Consider the following 12198-nt stretch of genomic DNA (forward strand, 5'->3'; position numbering starts at 1 on the left):
ACGCGGCTGACACGCCTTGCTAGGATGCCTCCGACAAGTGCGATGTGTGCCACATCATCCGGCGCGGCTTTTCCACCAGAAAGGAAGAGGCAAGGCCTGCATGGCTGTGTTCAGCTAATACCACACGTTCGAGTCCATTGAGGCGCCCGCCCGCAACAACGGAGACATGGCCGGCACGCGCAAGACGCTGCTGAAGGGGCGTGGCTGACCGCTGCCGTGGGAGGTGAAGCTGGGGGTATCCATGGGCTCCTTGCTCACCATCCTATTCGCGGGAATGTCGGCGCACCTTCGGTGAAGAAGAGCAGGGAAGGGAGGATACAACTAGCCTGCCGCTGTAGATTGATTGGATAACCGGTCGGTGTGGTCTACATGGATTTGGTGGTTGCTGATTCGAGGGAGGAAGGAGGAGGATGAGCTGATTGCTACCGATTTGGAGTTGGGGAAAAGTACCAGCACAACGCCGTCGGGCATGAGATGCAGAGGGCAGAGCGTTAGGAGGAAGAAGAACAAACGATCCTATGTATTAGAACTTGGAGATATATGTATTATGCGGTTATGCTCAAAGTGTTTGAATGGACTACTTATTTCATATCTTCTTATGCAACATATGAACATCTATCCGTTAGATTTGTGTAGCTAAAATAATATAAATGTATGCTGTGTCCTACTTAATTTTTAATTTTCATCACGGTATATATGATAATCATTGATCTGTGCAGTGGCATGTAAGGAATGAGGTAAATTTCACTCCATTCCTTGAGAGGGGTATAATGGTCTTTTCCATCTCTAGAGAACAACTTGGGGAGGTAAAAACCCGGAAAAAGAGACAGGGCTGTCATCATTTTGCATTGCTGGGCCCTTATGGGCCATTATGTTTGGCCCAGCCCGTCTCTGTTTCCATGCTGCCCAGCCCAGCACATCCCGTCTCGTCCTCGGCCGCTCCGGCCGCGACCTCCCGTCAATCGTGCGTGCCCGCTGCGCCGCAGCTCCTCTCGCCCGCAGCGCCCCACGCCGGTGATCCCGCAGGGCGGCTGGAGGAGGCGACGAGGGCCAAGGGGCGCCGCCGCTGCCGACCCACCTCTCGTGGCCGGCAGACTGCGCCGCTACTCCGCAGCTAGCCTCTGGTCCGTCCCTCGACGTGCTCCGCCGCAGCGCGCTCGATCGGTGTGAGGTATTGGCCGATTACTGCCTCCTCCCTTGTCGCCATTGATTCGCGTGTGCTCGGATTTCTCAGTTCTGTGCGACCTTGCCTTCTGCATTAGCTGTAGACTGAAAATTCCTGTAACACTTGATTAATTCTTCTCCTCTCCCCTCGTCGTCCACCTCTCTCTTAGGCTGGAGTGGAGCAGAGATCCACCCGAACTTGGATAGGTTCCTTTCCAACTCACTCATCCCTGGACAGATGGCGCAGATCCCCAACCTTGACAATGCGCCGCTCAACCTTGCAGCCCTCAGGTCCTCCCTATCCCGTTCCCCTCTTCCTATCTGTTATGCCTCTGGATTCTGACATGCCTGTTTGCTCCAATTGCAGGGAGCAGTCGCAGAAGGACCTACTCGGCATCCTAAAAAGCGTGGGTTTCTTGTCTCATACTGCTCGTTGCGACCATGGCCTCCATGCTGAATTGAGAAATTAAGTTTCCTTTGTGGTGGATATCAGATAAGGGGGAAGAAGTGTCTGGTCATTGACCCGAAGCTCGCTGGGACCCTGTCGCTGATCGTGCAGACATCCCTGCTAAAGGTGCAATGTTGCTTTGTTGTCTTCCATAACTCTGTATTGCAGTAATATTCGTTGCACTCCCTTTTATACATCATATCAAGGGTGAGGCTATTGCCACATTTCATTTGCGGAGTTTCAGACTTGCTTATCTCATTATGTGGCTTGTTCTGCTTATCAGGAGTACGGTGCGGAGTTGCGAATTCTCTCTTCTGATCCCTTGCAGACGGAATGCCCGAAAATTGTATATCTTGTGCGCTCTCAGCTGAGCTTAATGAAATTCATTGCAAGTCAGATCAGGAATGATGAATCTAAAGGGCTCCAAAGGGAATACTTCCTTTACTTTGTACCACGCCGCATTGTTGCTTGTGAGAAGGTACCTCTTGTTCTTTTTTATGTTTGGACTAATCCTTTTGTGGTTCCTTATTGTTATTTGTGCTGGAGGTCCAGTTTGTTGGATCTTAGAATAGTTTCCAATGCTTACTGCTATTTAGTTATTCTATATTTAAATTTAGTAAGAGTGAAAACTCAAAGTGATCACAATTGCCATATGATGGATATGTTTAGCTTGCATGAGAGTAGATATTGCTGAGTCTAGTGGAAAATTGGTTTAATTAGGTTCCAAAAATTGGCAGCCGAAGCTAGTCCATCAGTTTATTACTCTGCCCTTAGGCTATGCTTAGACATGAGTTCAACGATACCACCTAGTGTATTGTATCTGGCATGTTAAGCATTGGCAGATATGTAATTACAAATTTTTAGTGGCGTGTAAGGAATTGCCTATTTATAATATATAATCCTGCTTTGCGTAACCTAAGGCCAGTATCTAGAATCTTATAATCTGTAGTATGAGATCCGAGCAGGGCCTAAATGGGTCGCAATGGAGTCACTAGTTCGATGACCTGGTTCAATCAACAGATATGTTGCCCAGGATACATATCAGGCCTGAAATGTTATTTCCAGTTGAACATCGTGAACTTCTACATAGTTAATTCCCAGATATGTATTTGAGGTTTTAATAACAAATGAGCTTTAATTGAAGGCAATCTTGTCTTTCTTGCTGCCATGAAGATGAATGGAAATAAAACATGTTTAGTTTATAATTAAACTGTTATTGGAATATGGCTTATATTGTTTTACTTGGCACCTGCAGATCCTGGAGGAAGAGAAAGTTCATCAGAAACTGACACTTGGAGAATACCCTTTGTATCTAGTTCCATTGGATGATGATGTCCTTTCTTTTGAACTTGACCATTCTTTGCAGGTATTGATGCATGTTATCTAGCATTTGTGTTCCGATATTCTGAATCTTGTTTGAGCTCCTATGTCTTTTAGGAATGTCTCATTGAAGGAGATACAAGTTCTATCTGGCATGTTGCAAAAGCAATTCATAAACTAGAGGTATTTATGTCCTTCCTCCTTGTATTTGAAATTTATATATTATGTGCAAGAAGCAAGATGCATCTGTTTGTGGATGAGGCACCATATGGACATGCTAAATTGTTATCTGCTACTGAACTATAGAGTGCGGAGTATTTACCAATTTCATAAATCTGCAAAATCACAAGTTCTAAATATTTTGTTAAGTAGAAGGCATGACACCCTGTTGTACTTTGGAATACTGACTTATAAGATTCTTGAAGTTATGCATAGTATTGCATCTTTTTGCCAGTTTGCCTTTGGAGTTATCCCAAATGTTAGGGCTAAGGGTGTGGCATCTACCAAAGCTGCAGAGTTGTTGAATAATATGCAACTAGAGGATCCGGTCAACATGGATGATGTAACACCAACTGATCTTTTCCTTTTTTTTTTCTGACTCAGATTTCTAAAATTATTTGACCTGATTAGTTTTGTTTGTATCCTTTGCTGATTCATAGATGGGCATTCCGGAGATAAACACTGTTATTCTATTAGACAGAGAGGTAAATGTTCTATTCTATTCTGTTTGTACTGTGATTTACATTTCTGAAAACAATCATGTTGCGCTTCTTGATTTCTCCTGTTTTTGTCATATGTTCCTATTTTGAGTCATCAAGTGATACATTTTATATAGTTTTTCTTATCTGTTATAATTTTGTTTCCATTCAGGTGGACATGGTAACACCAATGTGCTCTCAGTTGACATATGAAGGCTTGCTGGATGAGGTAGAAAGAAGCTTTTCATCCTGGCATAGATCATGAGAATATGATCTGTTTGTGTTTTCTTTTAACCACAGTAAAATCATCATATGCCTATGAACTTGCATCTGATAATAAAGTATTATCTAAAGATGGAACCAGCAAGTATAGAATGACTACCAAATAAAAAAAGAGGGAATTTGCTCTGATATAGATTATGGCTTGGCCTTCTTGGACCACCTAAGTGCAATTACGATAAAAGAAAGGATAGGTAGAATTTTAAAATAAAGTATTTACTTTATTTTTTATAAGTACTTGCCAATCTAGTTATCCACCTATCTACAAATCCTTTCTTTTATTGTAATTGCACTTAGGTGGTATGCAGGCCTGGTAAAGGGCCTAAAAAAACTTAGCCTACAAAATTTAAGGACCGAGCTCAAAAAGGGTCAGGCTAAATTTTTATATGATTGTGAGTTAAAACTAAGGACGTTAGGGCCATGATCCGTTACCACCCCTATCTGTATAACACTAACAACAGTTTATCTAAAGATGGAACCAGCAAGAAACATTGTCCCTTTCTCTTACCAGTTGCATGCTCAATGCAACAAAAAAATTTGATTGCTGCATCCATCTTTCTGACCCCACTAGATTCTCTGTTAATATTTCTGCATGTCTGATGAGATTGAACAATAATGATTTTGCTGATGGGCCAATGCAGTTAAAGTCAACATTTCAACAAAGGCCATCTAAAACTCTTAGCCGTTAACTTAATTGTTTTGACTCCAGCAAACTTTATGTGACTATTAAGTTGAATACTGATATTCAAAAAGGTATTTAGAATGGCCTTTCAAATGTAATATCGGTAGATTTTTCAACAAAACGTCTTCCAGAATGCCTTTCAATATCCTATATTCTCCTAATTAATAATAATACAAACTAGCGTAAAAAGAGTTAGATGTGTATTGAAGGCTGTCAAATGTCTGAAATGTCCTTTTCTTTGAATGGCAGCAGCATATGATAGTATGTCATAGTCGAATAAACACTTTCATGGTTCACTATTGGTGTGCTAAGGTGCATATTGGAGGTGACCTATTTGGTATTCTTGAACTATCTATGAAAAGCATTTAGCCATTCCATAATGGCTAATTTGCTTTGTGTTTTTCATTTTGAGTGTGGAGAGTGGGTGTGATATTTCCCATCCTTGTATTGATTCTCTTACCCTTGTACTGTTAGGTTCCATTTCTTACTATGATGCTCTTTTAGCAAATACCTGCTGCTAGATTGCACATGATGATCTTGGAATCTTATTTTATGTAGCAATAAATATGCAGCTGCATGCTTACCTGTTTTATGTGCAGCAGTAAGCAGGGTAATATTGCCTAGGATTTTTGCTTAATGCATGCTCGTCTGTGTTTTTTTTGCCTATTTTGTTCTGTATGGCTCTGAAAGCAACAATAAGCAATCATCACTGCATGGATGGTAGGTCTGAGAATTTTTTTTTTGCTTAACTCAGTGCAATATAGATGATCTATCATGCACTTTTAGAGAAGAGATTTTCGACAATCCTAAAGCTGCATTGCTAGTGTGATATAGAATCTCAAGTTGTTTGAAATGAATTCTATGATCGTGTAATATTCTACAGATGCTGCAAATTAATAATGGTTCAGTGGAAGTTGATGCGAGCATCATGGGAACTCAACAAGATGGGAAAAAGGTTAAGGTTCCACTGAATTCGAGGTAAATATCCCTGTCTCAATTAGCGACGATTAATTTGCTTTTTGTATTTTTAAATACCCCTTTCTATCACAAATATAAGTCGTTTTATGGTTGTCCTAAGTCAAACCATTTTAGATGTCATAAACGACTTATATTTGTAGAAATTACATATTGCTAAAATTGTAAATTTGCTGTGTGCCTATGAATACTTTGTCTGTAAGGAAGCATTGTTGCTATTTTTTAAAATTATTTTGGATACTCTGTTGACAACATTGGCCTTATCAAGATACTTACGATTCATTTTTCACAGTTTGAAACTTTTGGATGTAGAAAGTTTAGATTTTTGTTACCAATGGATTCTATAGTTTTCATATGTTGGAAGTTACTATTTGTGACTCTTTCCAATCAAAGCAATGGTGTGAAATGTCTGCAATCAAACTTCTGATGTTTGATCAGTTACCTTCATGAGTATCTAGATTGGCTGTGGAAATGTTCTGGCTGACTTTTCTCAAAAAAAAAAACTTTCCTAACATTACCATTTAATAATTTACAAATATATTGGATTCAGACTGGTACTTGTTTGTGACTGTAGGTAGTGCAAATATATGTGTTTTATTGTCTTATTGTACATAGGCTTACATGCTATCTTTCTGTATGTGGAGCTATGAATTTATATTTGCAATCTTTCGTTTTCAGTGATAAGTTGTACAAGGAGATTCGTGACCTCAACTTTGAAGTTGTAGTTCAGGTTTGCTCCACGGACTTTAATTCTTGTTAATTTCATATGAAAGAGTTTTGTGCTAATTCTTTTGTGGTTTTGGTTGTACCTGCTGTTGTCATAGCTTATGAATGAGTCTGGTTCCAGTTTGTTAGTCACAGCTGCCATCATTCTATCAAGTTTAAATTATTTTAAATTGTACTGTCTGCAGGTTTTACGTCAAAAAGCAACATCTATTCAGCAAGATTACGCGGAAGTGAAATCCACCAACGTAAGAATTAAATTGTGCTAATTCTTTTTTCAGATGATTTCCTGATATAAGTTTATTTTTGAGACCATTTACTGTTAGAATCAGGAGTCCCTATGATATATAAAGGTTGAAATGTTGCTCCTCTATATATAAGAATTGAGTATTTTGCTTGTTTGTCAAGTTTAGACGATATCCACTTTTTAGTCTGTTTCATTTCTTGCTGTTATTAGAAATTTATGATAAAAGTGGCATGCATTTTCTGCTGTTGAGGAGTGATATGAATTGAATTGATTTTGATTCAGCTGGTTTGATATTTACAGGATAAGAAAAATGTTAAAAATACCATTCACATTGTATAAAATTGTCTTATTGAGGATTTAGGGGGGGCACCTCTGATAGCTCCATCTTGTTTGCTTGGATAATAATACCAACTCTTTAAATCTAGGTGTGGACATGCTTTGATTGAACTCTTAGCATGAATAACTTGCTACTTTCTAGGTGTGTGTGACCTTGTATCCAATTTTGTGCAAATGTCTGTTTATTTCTAGTTTTTTACAGTAAATTACCTTTCTTGCTAGTACAATGTGGAAATTGGAAAAGGAAATTAATTTATTAATATTGTCGTTTTAACAGACTCAGTCTGTTTCTGAGCTCAAGGATTTTGTGAGGAGATTGCACTCGCTACCGGAGATAGCTGTGAGTTTATTGCATGGCTTCATTCTATCTCTGTTATTATTTTACTAACTTATTGTATGCAATGGTTTAGAGGCATGTTCATTTGGCGCAACACTTGCAATCCTTCACAGGAAAACCCTCATTCCATGCCCGACTAGACATAGAACAAACGATATTGGAGGTTCAGAACTTTGAAATGTGAGTTTATCGTTGTATTACTGTTTTTTATCCTTTGAACGCACAGCTGAGCTTCGTGTCATTTCATTTCCACTGCTCTTTAATTTTCTTTTGTTTCATTTTCTTGTAGTTCATTCATCACTCCTATTTAACTTATCATTAAGTTTACCCATTTTCTTAAAGTATCCCTTTTTGTATGCTTGTTTCTATTGACGTGCAGGAACTTAATGAATGAGTAAAATAAGTTCTCTTGAGCTATCACAAAGTTGAACTTGTGTTTTGAATTGCACTTATCAGTGTTTCAAAGGCGATGCCAAGGCATCCAGGCGGACCCAGCTCGCCTTGGGGTTGGGGAACAGCTATGCCTTGTGGCCTAGGCGTACACAGCTCACCTTGGGTTATCTTGTCGCCTTTGAAACACTGGCATTTATATTGATATTTTTACTTCAATACTCGTACAAGATCTGCCTAAAATGTTATGTGAAGTTTGGCCACATGTTTTCTATCCTGATAAACCACAATATTTTTTTTGTTTGCTCCCAAATTATGTTTGTATATGAGCTAAGTTAACTTCATCCCCAGATGCTTTGAGTACGTCGAGGAGATGATACATAAGCAGGAACCTATTGAAAATGTGCTTCGCCTTCTAGTGTTACTCTCTCTTACAAATGCTGGGTTGCCAAAGAAGAATTTTGATTACTTGAGGTATGCTTATGTAGGTTTACAAGCTTTCTTTTTTCCTTTATTTATTTTTGTGGAAAGTTTTATGTTCATTATTTGGTTCAATGCTTTACAGCACTCAGGGATGTGCTTCTTCTCCCAACTTTTAATGAACTAAAGTTTTGACTTTTGACTTGTGTTGGTACCTAGACATACTAAATATGAAGCATCCATGTATTTTGCACCAGTCCTGCGTCAAGCTAGTGCATAATAAATTTAAAAAATTTGATGAATCACCATCCATAAATGACAATTAAATGTTGAACAATATTAGAAATTCATAAATAGGCTTTATGGCCAAGTTTTTAAACTTTTGTTTTGTACAACAAGATGGCCAGGCAAAGTCTTATAGACCTTCACCTTTATAAATTGAAAGTGGGTACATGTCTTGTCAGAGGCTTCTTTGACTTGTGAACTAGGACCAGGCCCCTGACTGCGAGCTAGACATCATCTTGATTCCGATATCCTGATGCATGAAATTGGTGACTAGTTGGGGTGCTATCGTTCTCAGTATTCTGTGACACTGCTTCATTCAAGTCACAGATTGGCTATAATAATTGCCCCTCAAACATAAGACAATTTGTTATGGCCTTTTTAACAAATGTAAGGCATCTTTCATACTCCAATGTAAAACAAGTCCCTGTACACCCTTAAGAAATTTCTACCTTTTATTGTGTATTGTTTGCATGTACGAAAATATAGACTTAGAGATTAGAGACAATAATTAGGGATGGTGCAGTCATTTTATGTCTTCTTGATCTGCAATTGCATTTGTCATACATCTGTTAGAATTTATTTGTTAGATTCCAGCATACTGTGGAATGTGGGCTTAATCCTTGTTTACTCTGCTTTCTATCCTACTCTCTAGGCGGGAGATGCTGCATAGCTATGGCTTTGAGCACATGAACTTATTATACAATCTGGAAAAGGCTGGCCTTTTTAAGAAGCAGGTTAGTCAGATTTGTCCTCACTGAACTTTTTCTTCAAAGTTGTCCATGGCTCCTTCAGTGTTTTCTATCTTTTCCTTTCTAATCTTCTATGCCATATTATTGTGCTTCCCAGGAATCAAGAAGCAATTGGGTTGGTATTACAAGAGCTCTGCAGCTTATAGTCGATGTAAATGATACAGCAAAGTATTAACACTTGCCTTTATGTTTACTTTGCATGTTATCTTCCATTTGCTCATCATACAAATGTATGGTTTCATGTATGCATGGTCACATAAACACATATTAGTTTATGCTATAAAATTGCGGCATGTAAATCTGCTGGTGACTTGCACTGTTTGTCTTCCATATAACTATATAAGTAATATAGATTGTTAGAGTCTTCAGTTGTACTAGAGATGAGTTAACATATCTTTAGTTGCTTCCACTAATAATTTGGTAGGAATGCAATAATTGGGGGTTTTGATACATTGGATTAAACTTTATGCTAAAATTTTATCTCTAATGTTTCAGAGTCATTTTGTTTCAGTTCTGTTCAAATTTTGTTTTAGAAGTTATTCGTTTTCTTCCAATGCATTGCTTCATTGTTATGATTATTAAATGCATAATTATGGCCATTCTTCTGCTTGTCGCAACTATTTTGTATATCTTTGGTTACACCATCTACTAATCTATTCTTATTGAAATCTCAGCCCTAGTGATATATCGTACATCTTTTCTGGATATGCACCTCTTAGTATTCGCCTTGTTCAGCATGCAGTGAGATCTGGATGGTATGTTTGCCATGTTAGTTTCTTTCTATCTCTTTACTCTTGGATGATAATGTTTTTTTTTGTATTTCCATGAATGCAATCTGCTGAAAAAGTATTTTTTAATTTTCTATGGAAGAAATGTTTCGATGACCTTTCAGTAGACATAAAAGATGCAAAAAGAATCAGAGAATAAAATGAAATATCTAGATTTTTGATCATTTATCCCTTTCCTTTGTTTTGGCAAAGAACGTAGATACATAATTTATGGAAGGAAAAAGAATTGTCACGTGTTCTCCTCCCCTCTTTTATACTTGAATAGAAATTCCATAAAGTAGGAATTCCTTTGTTTCTTAAGAAATTGTGGAGACTTTAGTTCTGTGGAAACTTATTAGTCATTTTGTTGATAATAAATTACAGAAAACCGCTTCTACTAGAATATCCAATATAATAGGAATGTTACCCAAGTTTCTCTTATCTACAGTTCTGCTGTCGTTCCAAACAGACTATAGTTTTTTATCAATATATCAGATCAAATAGGTGCTGTTTATGTGGCAATAAATGTGCCAGCTGGTTGTGCAAGTGATTTGCATGAGAGACCTTAATTAATCGATAAAAGGTGTTCCACATATACTCTCACATTACAGTTATTTCCCACTTTACAGGCGTTCTATTGAAGAATTGTTGAAACTATTGCCAGGTCCACATCTAGATTTGAAAAGGGTAAGTGGACTCCGTCAAGTTGACTTTGCATTTTAGGGAAGCAAAAATCTTTTCCTTGAAGATTTTTCAAACTCATGTAGGGTGGTTTGACAATTGATTCGTCACTGGAAGTACATCCAGGTTCAGGGGCTCAGCAGAGTATTGACAGGTAAATTCACCCCTGTAGGACAATTCTAACATTGAAGAAATGATTCATGATTGAAATGGAGAGAGAAGAGAGGGATATGGACACCATGCTGGTTCTGTATACAAACTCAAGTAAAATGGAGTCTGAAAATGTCCTGTACAATCCATTAGAATCCATGTGAGGGAGGAGCAGCACCATGCCTTCCTAGAGCCTCGGAATTGGGTCATTATTTAGAGAAAATTATATTGTATTGTTTCCTTAATTTTAAAGATTAGTTTCTTAAGGATCATGTAATTTCATGAGTATTAGTCATCTCATTTTTATATGGATGTCAGGTATCTCTGGGAAAGCTAGAAAAATATCAGAATTCCTATTACGTCACTTTCGTTGTCCTGCCATTTTGTTAACAATGAATTACAGAAAATCTCTTCTACTAGAATGACTATCCAATATAATAGATAAGGAAAACAAGGAAAATATGAGCAAGATTAATGCTTATTTTACTGAATTTGCTGGTGTTTGCTTTTCCTTTTACTTGTACTTAGAAGGAAAGAATGGTCATCTGTTGCAGTTCTAATCTTTCCTATCTCATTCTCATGGTTGTAAGTTCGTTTTCCAAATTTTCTGTTTATAGGGTTGGTCATCGCTCTCTGGTTTTGGTTGTATTCATTGGTGGTGTCACATTTGCTGAGATTGCTGCCCTTCGATTCCTAAGTGCACAGGTACGCCTTGTCTGACTTGTTTCTCAATTTTCAAATGTTTATAGCAAATCGATTCTAAGGTATTTTCTTAGATACCAGAATTTACTTCAGTATCCTGTATAGATCAGATTTTCCCTCCTAATAGTCAACTACCATACTGTTTACATGACCAAAATCTTTCCTAGGAACTATATTTTTTTAACACGTGAGACCTGAAATTTAACTGGGGAAGATTTTTTTATTTGGACCATACTATTGTTTTTATTTTTTAAAATACCTTTTGCCTTGTGTATTGCAGGAAGGAATGGGCTACGACTTCCTTGTTGCAACAACAAAGGTCGTCAATGGTAACACGATACTCAGACCAATTATAGCCAGCAGTAAATCGGGGATGATGTAATTTTTTTTTTCTGAGCATGTGTTTGTAATTTCAATTTCAAACAAACCCAAGCTTGTGAGTTCTTTTTGCTGTGCGTGTGTGTTTTAAGCTTGTGAGGGTTTTTCTTGTTTGGCTATCAGTTCCTAATTAGTCGGCAACTGGACGTTAGGCTCACGCGCCTGGCCTTTTTTGTGTATATATTTAGATTAATACTGATAGATGAAATTTTGATGTTCTCATTTTTATTCAGTTCTACTGCTTACATTTAGTACATTCTACGCACCGTAAATCTGTGAAATTTTTTAACGTATACTGTAATCCTTAAGTAGTTTAAGACAACTTTTGTCGCCATTTTATAGTAGAGTTGTTGCAATTCCACTCTGTACGTACTTCTAATAGTGTAAAAAGAATGACCATAGCATTTAGTACTTGAACATGTGCTAATTCTATTCATGAATCTAATGCTTCTTTGGATTATGTTCAT

At 37.8% G+C, this 12198-nt stretch overlaps 1 protein-coding gene across 1 annotated transcript; it reads left to right on the forward strand.

Annotated features, from left to right (window-relative positions):
• The first annotated feature begins 935 nt into the window (after positions 1-935).
• On the forward strand, positions 936-11982 carry LOC101754262 (vacuolar protein-sorting-associated protein 33 homolog). Its single transcript, XM_004975033.3, has 23 exons — positions 936-1171; positions 1335-1455; positions 1532-1571; positions 1658-1738; positions 1896-2090; positions 2868-2978; positions 3050-3115; positions 3387-3494; positions 3592-3636; positions 3803-3859; positions 5475-5569; positions 6245-6296; positions 6478-6537; positions 7150-7212; positions 7283-7389; positions 7951-8073; positions 8957-9038; positions 9151-9221; positions 9728-9808; positions 10450-10507; positions 10588-10655; positions 11269-11356; positions 11634-11982. Exons 2-23 carry the CDS (start codon positions 1403-1405, stop codon positions 11733-11735), a joined length of 1806 nt encoding a protein of 601 aa, XP_004975090.1. The 5' UTR covers positions 936-1171; positions 1335-1402; the 3' UTR covers positions 11736-11982.
• Positions 11983-12198: the final 216 nt, after the last annotated feature.

This window comes from Setaria italica, chromosome VII, assembly GCF_000263155.2.
Source record: "Setaria italica strain Yugu1 chromosome VII, Setaria_italica_v2.0, whole genome shotgun sequence".
In the NCBI taxonomy this organism is placed as follows: domain Eukaryota; kingdom Viridiplantae; phylum Streptophyta; class Magnoliopsida; order Poales; family Poaceae; genus Setaria; species Setaria italica.